Genomic DNA, 15630 nt, shown 5'->3' on the forward strand with positions numbered 1-15630 from the left:
TTAAGAGAGAAATGCAGAATTTATACGTGGCAACACTTGACATTTGCTGTTCTTTTCTCCTACGCTCATTTTAAGAGGTCAGTTTCATTGTAGAGCTCTTCATAGTGCCTTAGTAAAACTCATCCAAGACCATTTATTCTTCCCCAAAACAGCCTCCAGCCAAGAAAATTAAGTTGGAAATCCTCATGACATGCAGTAAAATCTCAGTAATTGTTACAATGCTGAGAATACGTTTATAATTGTATCTTTTAGCTTATTATAGCTAGGATATTAATGCTGTAACATTTACACCCTGTAACAGTGGCACAAGACATCTGCAGCTTCAAAGCTTTGGCCAGGTTGATCGGAGACATCTTGCCTGTTTAACTGACTGCTTGCTCCTTTACTACAGTTGATCTTAAGAGATTAATATGCCACACTTCTTTCTGAAAGTTTACAAGAATGATCTATCATCAGGATTCACTGACTTCAGAAAAATCCTGGAGGCACCCAAAATGAAAACATGGTATTATTTAGATATATTATTCTTAAAATATTAAGCACTTTGAGGGTGTTAGAATTACTAATTTACTCTAAATTCTACAAAGTGAAAAGTAGAAGACTGCTTCAGGTTACTCTTTCAATTCTGACCCGTAAAATACATCTTACAGAGCAGAAGGAAAAGAAGATATTTAAATATTTTATTAATCTTTTGTTCTTGTCCTGGTTTCGGCTGGGATAGAGTTAATTTTCTTCCTAGTAGCTAGCATAGTGCTGTGTTTTGGATTTAGTACTACAAGAATGTTGATAACACACTGATGTTTTTAGTTGTTGCCAAGTAGTGCTCAGACTACTCAAGGACTTTTTGAGCTTCTCCTGCTCGGCCAGGTGCAAAACAAGCTGGGAGGGAGCACAGCTAGGACAGCTAACCCAAACTGTCCAAAGAGCTACTCCATACCACATAACGTCATGCTTGGGAGGGTTAGTCGGTCGGTCATGGGCAGAGTGATCACAGCTCGGGGGGAATGATCGCTGCTCGGGACGGGCTGGGCATCAGTCAGCGGGTGGTGAGCAATTGCATTGTGCATCATTCGTTTTGTATATTCTGTATATTCTTTTACCATTATTATTATTACTATTGTTATTCTTCTCTCTTATTAAACTGCCTCTATCTCAACCCACGGGTCTTACTTTTTTTTTCCAATTCTCTCCTCCATCCCACTGAGGGAGGGGGGGGAGTGAGCGAGCGGCTGCGTGGTGCTTAGTTGACAGCTGGGTTAAACCACGACAGTTCTCTAATATCTGAACACTTCAACCAAGAAAAAAAACCTATTAACTGTCAGTAAACAACTGAAACCACAAAATATTGATTTAATTATAAGAAACAGAACACAATACTTACTTGCAGTCATGTCCTTTGTGACAGACCCTCGCACATTCTGTGCAACAACAAAGAGATTCCAATAGGCCACACGTTCGGCATTCAAATATATCCTAAAAAAAAAATTTACCGAAAATATTATGCATAGCTTTCTCCCTACAGCACTTGTAATCTCACAACATTTCAGGTTATAATAAAACTGCACTTGTTCAGACTGATGCTATCACTTCGAAGTAAGTAAATTCTAGAAAACTGAAACTTTGAAAACACTGAATATTCTAACAACAAAGAGCTGTTTCCATCAAAATTTTTGCCAAAGCTAGCCAGAGGGGAAAAGCCACACCCATAAGCAGCCATATTCTGACCAATACAGCTAACTTTGAGAGTACAAAGCAATTAGGGGAAGCAATAACTGGTCCAGACGTAAGAGTTACAGGAATTAAAACAGTGCGGCTTTAATAATTTAAAAATTAGATTAGTAGACTAACACAATACGTGGTTGAAACACATTCCTATTTACATACAAAGAAGAAAAAAAACAAAGCCTTACTTGGTTAATATGTTCTGCACCAGTCCATGTAAAACTGCATGTATCATTACAACACAAAACATACAAAGGAGAGTCATCTGGATTTGTACCAGAAGGACAAACCATTCCCATAAACACATCGTCTTCTTTTTCACTGGACGTTGCTTCAGCTAAAAGAACAATAGAATACCAGAATTAAAAACAACCCAAAAAACCCACAAAAACCCAACAACAGAACCCATACTTGACAGAAGTTTGCCATTACAAAATCACATATAGAATTACTAGTTTGAATAAAGTCTCTGTCACAGTTTTTTGAGAAGCTTTCTGCTAATTACAGGTATTTATTGCTGAAGCTGCTGTAAATTCCTGACTGAAAAATACTACCACCAACTCTTCTGCAGTTTTAAATCCACTGGTATTCTAATAAATTCAGTGATTCACCATTTTGAAGGATTAAAAAATAATGTATGGGCAATATTCTTACAATGAATACATACAGTCCTATAGACCTTGTCACACCACAGTTCTAATCTGCATAAGCTTCTTAAGTTCAACTCCACTTATTCTTTTGAACAATTAAACACCAACATTGAAAGAGAACTACAAACATATGTGTTTGTATAGAAGTCTTTTAAGGAACAGGTTTTAACTTGGCATACTGCTTTATCATATAGTTTTTTTTCAAATCAAAGAAAGAAATCCCAGGTGACACCTTCGTGCTACTGAAAAATAGCACCTTAATCCACTGATGTCTGTAAAGCAATGAAATGCTGAAAAGACTACAAAGAACACAAAAGCAGTAATATTCATAGAAATCCATCGTAATAGTCACACTACAAAAAGAGGAAGATACTGCATAATATCAAGATTTCCAAAACATGCAGCGATATACAGCATTTTGGAAAGAGGTGTTTACCACCATCACGAGTTGCTCAAGCACGTGTCATTTCACACAAAAATAAAGCACTGTTAATAATGAATCTGCACACATGCCAAACTTTAGAAGGAAATCACACGCTAACAATTACTGGAACTGGTGTACCTTTAGCAATTTTCTGTGCAGTTTCTAGAATTGTAATTGCAGCAGGATATGCCCGGCCGCTAACTGCCGACATAAATGGTGTCATGCCTCTTGCATCCCTAGGGAAAAAAACAAGAGACAAGTTAAAATACACTGAAATTTTTTGTTATACTAGGAGAGGTAGGAAATGAATATATGAAAACTCAGCACTGCTAATTTTGTGCAAACAGAAAAACCAGAGAGTGAATAAGCACTCTTTTGTTTGTGTTAATTCTGTGAAACAGACCTAATTTTAAGGGATGGTAGGACACAAATACAGCAAATATTCTAACATTCTCCATTTTATCTCATGTGCCTGTAAATAACCTTTTTAAAAAGGCTTCTATGTAATAAATTCCAGGTGATATAACATTACAAAGGACAGTGAGAATTCATATGAAGATCCTTACTTAGCTGACAGCAATTCCCGAAGATAAGGTTGTAAAACAACACTGTCACATAGTAATTTCAGTATGAAATGAGCATTTGCCTTCCGATCCTTTGATTCCACTACAGATGGTTCAGTAGAAGGACCTGTAATGAGAAAAAAAAAAAATTGCAGAGAAACAGTTTTTCCTCAAAAAATGACTACCTATTAAAAGCAAATAATTCAATGTTTCACTGGGGTGATTAATCAGTAGCTTGACTATTCAGTGGTTTGCCAGTTTCACCAACATTTCACTGAAGTACTGTGAATTTCAGTTCCAAATTACATTTTGAAATACAGACAGTAATCCCAAGTTCATACTGATTACCATATTTTTACATATTTGTCATTCCCCAGGTAAAAATAATTTTTACATAACACACAGCATGGTGCTTCATTTACTTTCTGCACAATTGTGAAATTCTGCTTCAATCCAGTCTTCATCTGATAAGAGGTATTTTCATATGCAGAAAGTCTGTGCAAGCAAAGACAGCTTTTCAGATCATTTTCCTTCTCAAGTATAATCAGATAAGCAGTATGTCCTCACCTGGTATCGTGGAGGTGCTAGGTCCTTGGCCGGTGCCAGTCGCTGCTGTGGTAAGAGATCCCACAGCGGGGGCCAGGATAAAATCAATGTCACCATCTTTCAGTAAACAGAACAGCAGGATGTATATCAATACATAAAAACATCCCTAACAACATGCTCTTTCTGCAGTGTCTAACACACTGCAGGTTTTCTGTATTTAATTGGTACTCTCTCCTACAAACGGCCACAGTCCTAGATTAGTAATGTAACTCAACATTACAAAACACGCTTCACAGAAGTTTGACACCAGCATTAAGAAGACACATACTGGATTTCAAAACAGCTGTTAAGTCTTCGGTAAGCTCTTAAAGCTAGCTCGATGACCTCTTGCTACCTCAGTGACATCAGGTATTTTAGTCTCATGCTGAAATCTCAGTGGTTCACCTTAAAAGCCATTGGTTCCTTTATTAAATCTCTCATTCTACAGTCTAACATGATACATGAGCAGACTTACCCGGATCCATTGCAGGAGGATCTGGAACCCAGCTGGGAGGAGCTATTGGTGGAGAAACGGGGTCCTGGTGATCACTTGATGAAGCACCAGCTTCATGTCTGCCCAATCCAGCAGCTCTCAAGGATCTTCTCATCATTTCCCTTAATCTCAAACTGAATACAAAACCAAGGTAAAAATACTAATTTCCATGCATAATTAGAACATTTTAAAGCAAAATTTCACACTGAGAAAGGAAACCAAACTCTTCTTATCTCCATTTTTCCTCAGCATAAAGAAGAATAGGCAAAGAAGTATTTTTCATTCCTGGATTCCATTTTATTCCAACAGAATACAATGGCCTTGGAAAAAGAGTCAGCAACGTACCAAGACAGATTTGAGCCCAAAACGTATCCCCAGTCACTACAGTACTGCCTCTTGCAAGGAGCAGCAGCTGATGGGCATTATTACCACTATTTGACATTCCCTTTACCCCAAACTCATCACCGGGGCGTCAAGCTTGTGCAAGGATTTGCTCTTGTTGCTGCTGGTTTTTAAAATCTAACTGCAAGAAGAGGTTAATGAAAGAATAAACACGGGGCTTGAAAAAAAATATTTGAAAGGAGTTACTTGTTTAAATTTATTTAACATGAAAGTACTACTTTACTGAGGACAGTCAGTAAACAACTTCAAGAAATTCTGTATCATCTTATCAGAGGGTAAGGTGGTAGGAATAAGGTAGAAGCCAAAGAACCCAGGGTGATACAAACAAAGAGGTACAAACATAAAGGCAGTTTTGGGGGTTTTTTGTTTTGTTTGGGGTTTTTTGTTTCGTTTTTTTTTTTTAATGCACTTCCTCTTAAGAGTAATACCTCCTACAGAATGTGGGAGGGAAGCTTCAACCCTTACCCTTACTTCCCATATCAAAAAGATCACAGTGATGAGGACTGTAGCTTGGGATGGACAAAGACATTTCATGTCAATTGCTTTGACTACAGAGCTAAGTAAAAAAATTTTACTATCCAGAGTGCTCTGAACTGACTAGAACTCAGTACAGAAACCAACAAATTCCCTTGACACAAGCACCACTCAGTTACCATCATGGAAAGAGGAAGAACATAAATGTCATCAGAAATCAGGATTCTGTCAAGGTCAGAAACCTATCCTTTGGAGCCACCTCGATACAAAGGACTCCTACTATAACAATGATTGCTTAGCATAAAAGAGTCAACTTAAGTTCTTCCCCACTGGTGTTACATTGATCTCTGTATTATTCATCTGCAAAAGTGATGCAGAAATTCTCTTAAAAGAACAAGCCTCCCTCAGAAATTCTCTTAAAAAAACAAGCCTGGTCACTATTATACTACTTCCACAATACTTAATTCTCCTTGGTAAAGAACACCAGAGCTTATCCACAAATTCTATTTCCCCACAAGGAGGAGCATTTCCACTTTACAACTGAGGAGACAATGCCCCAGCCCCAGAAAACAGATTTAGTTTAGAAACATCCCACCACTAGTTCTCACAGCAGAAAAGGCTTCAAATAAACCACTAAAGCTCTATTTTGGTGCTTAAAGAAACGAAATCGGACTTTAAAGTAGCAATAGAGCCCATTCTTAAACCAGACTGAAGGAAAGAATTAATAAGAGATAGGTAATTAATATGGAAATTAGCATACAGAAAACAAGAAGAAAGAATTAGTCAGTTTACCTTCTGCTGCTTGATGATCCTGCCCGATTTCCTGGACCGTTACTTGACACAACAGAGATTGCATTTGCAATAGCTTCCACAGCAGAGAGCCTTTCAGCAAAGGTATTCCTTTCAGAGCGCTCTGCTTCTGAAAAATTAAAAGAAGTGTTAGTGCCAAAATTTCACTTGGGAAAATTATAAGGAGTATAAAGTAAGAAATGTCACTAATCATCAAATGTTGCCTGCATTTTTTTAAGATCTAGAGGGACAGAGTAGGTTCATATGTAAATTTTTATTTTGGATGAGCTCAACCATGATTCTGACTGGGTTTAGTTTCTAAAAGGCCATCAAGGAAGGAAATTCAAGGAACCTAAATTCCAGAGCAAGCTTTCAGTTTTCAGTATCATCAAGAGACAAGGACCTATCACACAGGTTATTCCAGACTTGCCGAGTCAAGGCTTCAAAAGTAATGACAACCAAAGAAAACCTAGACCGCCAGCAAAATAAACCCAAAACAAAACAAAACACACAATGAGCAGCTATGAACAACAATGCAAGGCTGTGGGCTTGTAAGATACACACTCTACTTATGAGCATGCTTAGGAAAACTGTGTTATGAGTATAAGGTAGTGCAATCAATTTGCATCAGAAAGAATGAGCATTTCTTCTAACATCTAAAACCCTAAGCACCATAACACCTAAGGCTCCTAAGTCATAATGAGGAGTGAATTGTGCCAAGTGCTATAGAGAATACAAAAAATTGCCTAGCTGTACAGTTACAGTACAACTTGAAGCAGCCACCTGAATCAAAGACCTAATGTAGATTTATTTATCTACAAGACAAATACACAGATAAAGCAGTAAAGTCAGCTGTACAAGGTTTGCACAGAGTAACAGTCATTGTTTCTTTAGGAGCTACTGACAATTAAAGACCACATAGCCACTACATAGCAAGTACATCACTACAGCCATGGATCCTGAAAGAACTGAAAGAGAAGCCACTTTCGGCATGATACAGGCCAGGGGAGGGGCAATTTACCTTTCAACAGAGTAAAAGACATTTTTTGATACAAATTAGAAGGAAAAGGTGTATTTCTGAAAAAAGAAAACAATTTCCTTAAAGTGACTCTGATCATCCTTTCAGGACATGTCTCAAAGTTGCTATGGCTAGTGCTCACTCGCCATTTAAAGGCTTTTTAAAATGACAGTCACAATCCTCTGCACACATATTTTCTCCACTGACAGTACTAAGACCTGAATGATTCCTTTTTGTTTTTCTTTTTAAACAAGAATGTACTATTAATACCTTTGAGTTCATAGAATAAGGTAACAGTGCTTGTCAGCTTTTATAGTATGTTTATTCTTTAGATCTTTCTAGTCATCACTACCTGAAGTAGCAAAGATCTTAGGTTTTGCTTGTTCTCAAGCATGTGCGGGTTTATTAGATAAAAATCAACCACTACCCACAGCAGATGATGATCAAGCACCTAGCAGAATATTACTCTTGTGCCCCGAGCTCTATAGCAGTTATCTGTAGCTGTAAACGAATTGCCATTGTATTTGCGCTGTACCCCTTTCTAAGATCCACTCATGAGGCATCACATGGTACTTCTGAACCCCTCTTGAGAGTGATTCCTCAAGCAATACAAAGCAAAACAACCATTCTCTGCAACAGAGAGATTTCACCTATCCTTGGTCCCACGGTAAACTGTAACTGAATTTTCTTACGAAGTTAGCATTTGTTTTTGTGAGACACATCAGTTGTAAATGCCCTGGCTCTAAGGGTAATTTGGTGTTCTGTGTCTAATTCAATCTGTCCCAATTCTCAAGAAAAAAATCAGGTTTCAGGTGCTCAGTAAAGTTATCTGAAATTTAACATTACAAGTCTTTAATGATTTCACTACTTTGGACATTTCTTTTGGATGTCTTTTCCAGATTCCTTCTATTGGCAAGACTGAGGAGATACCAATACAGAGAGAAACAGAGCAGCTTTCCCCCAGATTTGCAGGTCTGGGGGACTTTTCCTGCAATTCATTTATTCAGTGTTGCAGGAGCTATGGCAAAACTAAAGACAGGATCTGAGAACAAAAAACCAACCAAACAAAAAAGCTTATCCCTGGCCTCAATATTCCCTTTCTGGCACATAAGGAGGACTCTATATGAAGAAGAGTGAAGGATCTCAGGCAGGTACTAGCTGGGAAGAGGCAGTATGTTCTGCAATTGTTAAGGAATATCGTATCTGGAGTCTGGAAGTGAAGCCTTTACTCCTAAATCAAACTTCTTTCACAGTTTAACAGATGGTTGTGTAACATACAGACAGTAACATTAGTCACCACTGCCCTGCAGATGATGCACAGAAAATACGCTTGTCCTAATATCCATTGCTAACAGTTACAGCAGAAGGTGAATGTGATTTGAATCTGAAGATATGAAACCCCTTTTAAAATAATTTTTGTGAGGGGAAAGAGAGAGGCAGAGGGATGTTAAACGTTTATCAGGTTCACGTTTTTCATTTTTCAGAAAGTTAAATTACATCCAAATGAAGTTAACGAAAAAATGTCAAGGTTGCAAAGACATGCACTCAAATTAGGAAAAGTCAGATTAAGTTTGCCCATGCATCCTTATTTCAGCTTCCTTGTGCGCTTATAGTAAAACAATCTTCAGCTACACGGTTGGGTTTAGTTTGGTGGTTGTTTTTTGGAGTTTTGCTGCTTTTTGTTTGGGGGTTTTTTTTTTTCCCCTTCCCCTCCCCCAGCAACAAGACCCCTGCCTCAATCAGTGCACAGGATGGACGACACACTAAAGATGAAGGGTTGCACAATGAGCAAGCTGTTTATGCCTTGTTTGCTGCAACATTTGGAAGACGTGTAGTAAGGCAGCAACAGCTTGGCAACGAGAGGGAGAAGCATTGTCTTGTGTTTAATGCCACTGAACATCACTTTGGAGAACTGGAACCTATTTCTGCCACATCTAACAGCACACAGAACTTTGTGAAGCAAGTTTTTACAGATGACTGTGATACATTTTACTCATTTCTGAACATCTAAAAGGTGCCTGACTCACAGAAACAATTAACATTCACAGAACAACTAAAACTACTATTAATCCAGCTCTAGAATAAAGTGTTTTGAAATAACATCTACTCAAAAAAATGAGATCAGGCCGTAGGCTTCTCCAACAGAACCCTCAAAATTAGTTAATAGCTTTGAATACAGAAAAACTTCAAGCTATAACAACTTCAAGAGACGAGAAAGCTGCAGCATTACCCCCATTTTATAAATAGGGATATGAGGAACAATTAAAGTCTATAAATGACTAGAATTCAATCACAGCACCATACAAAAATCCCACAAGGAAGTTCATTCATTATTCAGTGCAGGGTTTGTATGGTGTGCAATAAGTAAGGAATGGGGCCACACACTGAATGATGAGGATAAAAAGAAATATTGAATAGCTACCCATTCGGTGAGCACCGTCCATCTTGTGCACTGAATGAGGTAGTCCTGTGGAAAAAATAGTATGACGGTGTAATTAAAGACCATTTCACAATGCGTACCCATGTATAGCACATGGGTAAACTTAATTCTGGCATTTGAGTGCTTGACTTAGCAACCTTGTTCTGTTAACATACTTTTCACATAACAGTATTTAATAGACATTTTTAAATGGTGTCAGTAACTGGCATTAACAGAAGGTCATTCTTTCACATTTCTTAATACATGTCAACTGCAAGCAGCGTTTCTTACTGGAGGCATTAACATACACACTAACACTTGAACAGTATTAAATACCATTTCTCTTAAAAGTTTACTAGTAATATAATGGGGATACTAATGGTATAAAGGTGGAAAATACTTGTTTTCACCTAAAATTAACGTGGATGTAAAAAGTTTGTCTTTTATAATCGATAAAAGCAGCTTAGTATTCTTAACTACTGAATTCTTATAAATCCTTATGAGAGTAATAAAAATGTTATTTCAGCACCTTTTGAAAGGCTAGGACACATTTGAGGTGCTAAATTTTAAGATACCCATATACGAAGAACGCAGCCTTTATTTAAAATATTCTTGAAAAATGCATTAAAAGTTCATTTTCAAAGTATTTTCATGATATCGTTGAGCTCACCCTCTTCCTCTTTTGTTTCTTTGTTGCTGGTTGGAAAGCATACAGACACACAAGCATGAAGAATATTGCGGTTTCCATCACATCTATGGCCAAGGAACGTCTGCAGCATTTGTGGGTTCTGATCCAAGACAACTGCTTGTTCCAGATTCATCAGGTATTGTCTGCAAGCCTCATAGTCACATCGGAGAATGTGCTGCATTAAAGTTTGTTTCTGTACTCAAAAGAATAACATATTTTAACAATTTAAAATACAAAATGCAGACATACAAGTTTCCTAAGTACTTCTAGTTTTCCATTTTTGAATTTAATAGAAAGGTCTAAATCTAGGAAATTGGCTGGAAGTCAGTGCGGGAACTGTTGAGAATATGCATCATGTCATCTACAGCACTGTTAAAAACAGAAAATAGCATGCATTCAGGCACAGACAAGTTAAAGGAAAGGAGAGGCTTATGCAGCAGAAGCTATCAGGCTCACAAAAGCATGCCTTTGGCTTCATAGCTGCATTCTTAAGATACATTACTTCTACTTCATGGCTACGTATAACGTGGGAAAAGTGGCACAACTGAAAAAGCTTCCGGGTCTACATTAACTAGCTCTTACATACTTGTTTCGAACAAGCGATATACATGCTGAGAAGTGAACAAACAGAAGCTGTGGAAGGTCTAGGAGGCTCACCCCACATATAACAAGCTTTTCCACAGTGATGGAATACTCCACTGTGAAATTAATCTCAGTCTAACAGGTACATAATACCTCCTGGTGGCAGCATAGCACACAGCAGATCTAACAAAACTGAACCAAATCACTCACGGGTTTATACAAGTATGATATGTAAGTTCACAGCAGAACTATTCATACAGCACCACACATGAGTACAGAACTCTACAGGAGATTCAAGTGAAAAAAAAAATCTTCACTTGACTCTCATAGTTTCCTAATGTATGCTCCAAACATAAGATTTAAAAAAAAAAAATGTTAAAAAAGAAAAAAAAAAGTATTGCATTCACAAGAAAACAACTTGTTTGATCATTCAAAAACTGTGCACCCATAAAATGAATAAAATTGTATACTGGTAGTATACATAAAAAGGTAATAGCTTTAAATATAATACCTAAAAAAATTACTAATTAAAAGCTTGATACAGCCACACCCCCCCCAAAATGGATCTTTTACTTTACTATGTAAATTTGGTTTTGCTTTCATGTTTCTAAGATAATCTTCTGTTGAAATTAGTTTATTTGAAATAGTGAAAATGCAAGCCTAAACACACAGCTGCTTTAACCGTAACTTTAAAAAGGCAAGAGAAAAAAAAGCACGTAATTCTGTAGTAAAGAAAATACTTTACCTCAACAGCCATAATGATAATAGCAGCTTTCTTTTTGATGGTCGAGTTAGCAGGAAGATTTGTCAAGGAATGAACACCCATTCCAAGACTACTAATAGGCGGAAGATCAAGCCAGTCAGGGTCTCGTATCCCACCCATACAATCTTTTGCCATAGGATAGATTGTACCATTTCCATCTCTAAGAATAATAGGAGATTCCTACATTTGGGGAAAAAGAAGTTTTATCTTTAAGTCTCCACCATTTATTAATGTTATCCTTCCCAAAAGGTCCAGTACTGCTTGACTGCCAACAATGACAACAGCTTACTTAAAATTCTCATTTACGCCATTGTCTCCTAACATTACAAGTGGCACAGCATAAGATACCAGATTCCCTTTCTCAAATGCCTGAAATTTGTTTAGCATAGTAAATACTATTAAAAGCATCTTCTTTAAGATATACATTCATTACGAAACATTATCAAAGAAACATATAGTACCTATACTTTTAGCTTACGTAAATGCTCCAAAGAAAGTTGAATATATTGAAGCGAAACATTCAAATTCAGTTCTTTTGCCAAAAATGTTCCCTTCAACTATCCTAAGCAAAGCATATTGTGTTTGTGGAAACGACTAAAACAGTTTTGGTGTTTTTTCTCAGCCCTCCTCATGGATACCTGCACAGTGTAATCAAGCTGTATAATCAGCTAAAATAAGATACTTAACATTGGATAGTAGAAAGAGTTGCAAAAAACCTCAAGATAGCATTTTTAGTATCAAATACAGATTTTTTTTTTGTTAACATTTCCATTTATTCTCAAGAGTGGATTTCAGTCTGACCCAATTCCAAAATACAGCTAGATAACAAGTTTACATTAACACAGAAACTACTCTGTCAAGTTTTTTCCCCCCTTTACTTTTTATTCAAGGTAGAATTTGAGTAAGATTATTAAAAGTGCTTAAGTGAGTTAGATTGATATTCCCCTTGTGCTTTCAAAATATGAATGGTAGCAGCAAGTCTTTCATAACCCATTTGAAGAACTATTTCTTTGCTAGTCTTTGGAAAAGCCTTACAAAAGGCTGTAGCATCCCATTCAAAGATGACGGAAATGAAGTGCAGTGAGGTTAAACGATTGAGATACAAAACCACAAACCTGTCCAGCTGTAAAAATAGCAACACTTCTCTCATTCTGACCCAGAAATGCAATGCTGCTAGTAGGGAAATTATTTTCCTGTTCGGCCTTTCCTGTGGCAAGGTCAAATATGCAGTATCGAACCCAGTTCCCAGTTTTCAGAACAGCATGCACTCCTTCAAAGATACACGAAGAAAAAAGTTAATGTCTTTTACTGATGGCATCCAGTAAAAGAACTCCTAACTAAAGCACTTTTAAGGAATTACTAGTATCAATGGAAATAAGTGTTTATGTTAGTTTGACAGTAGGCTTTTTCCCCCACTAGGAAGAGAGACAGGTAATAAAGGATCCAACAGAGTATCCTACAGGCTAAGTCCTACTTACCTTTTGAATCTACATTTACTGCTAGGATCTCTGTTTTTTCAGGAATACACAGTTTTTTAGGTGTCCTTTGAAAACAGTCAGGAACTTTTGGAGTTCCACCAGTTTTTACAACCTGAAAACATATGTAAAATTTTAAGATGCAATTAAGCACACACAAAATACTGATTGTTTGCTCAGTGTTTCACAAAGACATACCTGCAATTCATCTATTCTGAGCAGCCTACAGTCTTGGAGAAGAGAAGAAGGATCAGGATCTGAATTAGAACTGCTCTGGCAGTTTGCGTTACTGGAGGTGCCTGGAAATTTCACAGCAACGTAAGCACCATCCACTTTTAGCACCTACAAGCAGAACACATTACAGTTTTACCAAAAGCTTTGAAAGAAACTGTTCAGGTTGATTTGCTTCAAAATAAATCAAGACCTTTATCCGGAAAAGAAAAAAGTTTACAATCATCAGTGTTAAAATTCTACAGCTCTTGATCATTAGCCTTCTTGCTTTTGCTAAAATTACTGAAACTTTAAAAACGTGGATTTCTTCATGACTTCACAGGCATCCTGAATCAGATCAAAGGTCTCTACATTTCAACATCCTATGTCCAAGAGGAACCAAGACCAACTGACTTGAGAAGCTCCTACTGATACTTCCCTGGTATCTTTCCAGCTTCCACCTACTGGAAACAGCAGAACAACTTCATATTCAATAGCCTGGACAGACCCTCCTCTTATTAATTTGTTCAATCACTTTTGGAAATAAATATTCTTGTGGCAATGAGCTCCAAACAACAGCTAACAATTCAACAAAAAACATCTACACTGAGCCTCTTACTTCTTTAAGTGCCCATGAGCTCTTGTACTGCAAGAAACAGGAAATCACTTCCCCCCCACCCCCGCCATCCAAGAACTTTTAAAGCCTCTGTTGCAGAGTCTTAATGCTCACTCCTCAAGATAACTGTGCATAGTGGAAAAGAGAAGTGTTGGTTTATGGGTCTATTACCTGTTCCTTACACTCAATGATAAAGTTCTCCGCTCAGTCCCTTAGGACTGGAGGATACAGACAAGTCTATCCAGACATACTTCATACATCTGTGTCTTTCTCTGCCACCCTAGGAAATGGAAGTTATTCAACCCCACACTGACAAGTGTCATTTCTGACTGTAAGCCTCTCTAAAAAGTTGCTGCCATGCATATCTAATCAGAACTGCCAAAATAGATTTCCTTGATATAGAAACATCTTACGCTATCACCGAACAGCAAGGCCCTTTGAGTTTCCAGTTGAGACCGTAATTTTCTCAAAAGGAAAACAAAGCCAAGAGAGATGGTAGCAGGGGGAAGGACAGACAATATTTTAATTTTGAATAGAAATATGATCTCAGTATGCTCTCAGTCTTGATCAAAACCAAATACAAGCAACTGTCAATCTTGATTAGGCCCTAATTTCTCAATACTTTCTTTTAGAAAGTGCTTACAAAGCAATATTAAAGTTCCAGATGTAATCAACTTTATCTAAAATGCCCCTGACAATAAAAAGCACCTCTCAAATTTTCAAGATATTGTATGTAATAAAAATCCAGGCATTTACACATTTTCTCTCAGTTACTCTAGCTAGGTGCAGCCTATCAAGTGTGCTAGAGAAAAGGATATATTGACAGATATGAAAGTATTAGCAATTTGTAACAAAGGTTATTGTGGATAGAGTCAGAGTACTTGCTCCTCACATGCTGAAACTTCACTCTAGTAGCAGAGTTCCTAGTTCTAGTAGTAGAGCATCATCGACGGCTCCAAGAATATTACCCAAAAATTTCAAAATTCAGACCTAGTCAAAAGATTAATGAACATAACTCTGATCTAGAGTATACAAGGACAGATTTCTATTGAGACTTGCAAGACAACACTACTCAATCCAAATTTATGTTTCACAAAATCCCTAGGACTTAACAAGCTTTCTGGGCATAGCAACTGCAAAACTGGCAATACACAGATGTCTCACCTAATTGAGGATAACTTTGATGAACAGAAGGAATTTGGGGAGGCTTTGGACAGTGGCAATGGAAAGCCTCAGACCAAAACGAACTGCAGCTGCCAAAGAACTAAAAAAAAAAAAAAAAAAAAAAAAAAGCAGCTCCAATCCAGGTTCCCTACCAGTGTTAGAACAACAGTGGTTCCAGACACTGCTTAAGTAATTCCAGAAGATGAGATCCAGAAGCTAATGTGGGTGAGTAGAATATCGCAACACGTGTGGGATGGACAAACCCAGCTTCTATTCCTCTGATACCAGTGAGCAGTAACAAAGGCCTATTTCATCCCATATCTTTTCTAAACTACACTGAGAGAAGACTCAGATTTCTCACCAATGCAGACAACAGAAGAGACAAGTGCCAGGCTTTTTCATTCCATCAGGTGGATAATCTTATAATCATTACCTCATCCATCTAATGACGGACTTGGAAGAATAGAGGCTTAGTTTTGTTCCAAACCCATGAGGAATTTAAATTGAAATGAGATTGGATGTTAATATATTCCAAGGAAAAAGACAGCTAAATCCAAGTGTATTTAGCAGACTTTTGCTTTCTTCACTTCTTT

General features: G+C 37.4%; 1 protein-coding gene across 1 annotated transcript in view; it reads right to left on the bottom strand.

The window, feature by feature from the left end:
• UBR5 (ubiquitin protein ligase E3 component n-recognin 5) overlaps positions 1-15630 on the bottom strand; it is an 89308-nt gene that overhangs the window by 25177 nt on the left and 48501 nt on the right. The window contains 12 exon segments of the mRNA XM_035893913.1: positions 1382-1473; positions 1911-2059; positions 2935-3032; positions 3363-3486; positions 3927-4022; positions 4420-4571; positions 6106-6232; positions 10210-10420; positions 11555-11752; positions 12688-12842; positions 13051-13162; positions 13246-13389. Of these exon segments, the coding sequence (XP_035749806.1) occupies positions 1382-1473; positions 1911-2059; positions 2935-3032; positions 3363-3486; positions 3927-4022; positions 4420-4571; positions 6106-6232; positions 10210-10420; positions 11555-11752; positions 12688-12842; positions 13051-13162; positions 13246-13389 (1658 nt within the window).

The sequence above is a fragment of the Egretta garzetta genome, unplaced genomic scaffold (assembly GCF_000687185.1).
Source record: "Egretta garzetta isolate BGI_Z169 unplaced genomic scaffold, ASM68718v1 scaffold154, whole genome shotgun sequence".
NCBI lineage: Eukaryota > Metazoa > Chordata > Aves > Pelecaniformes > Ardeidae > Egretta > Egretta garzetta.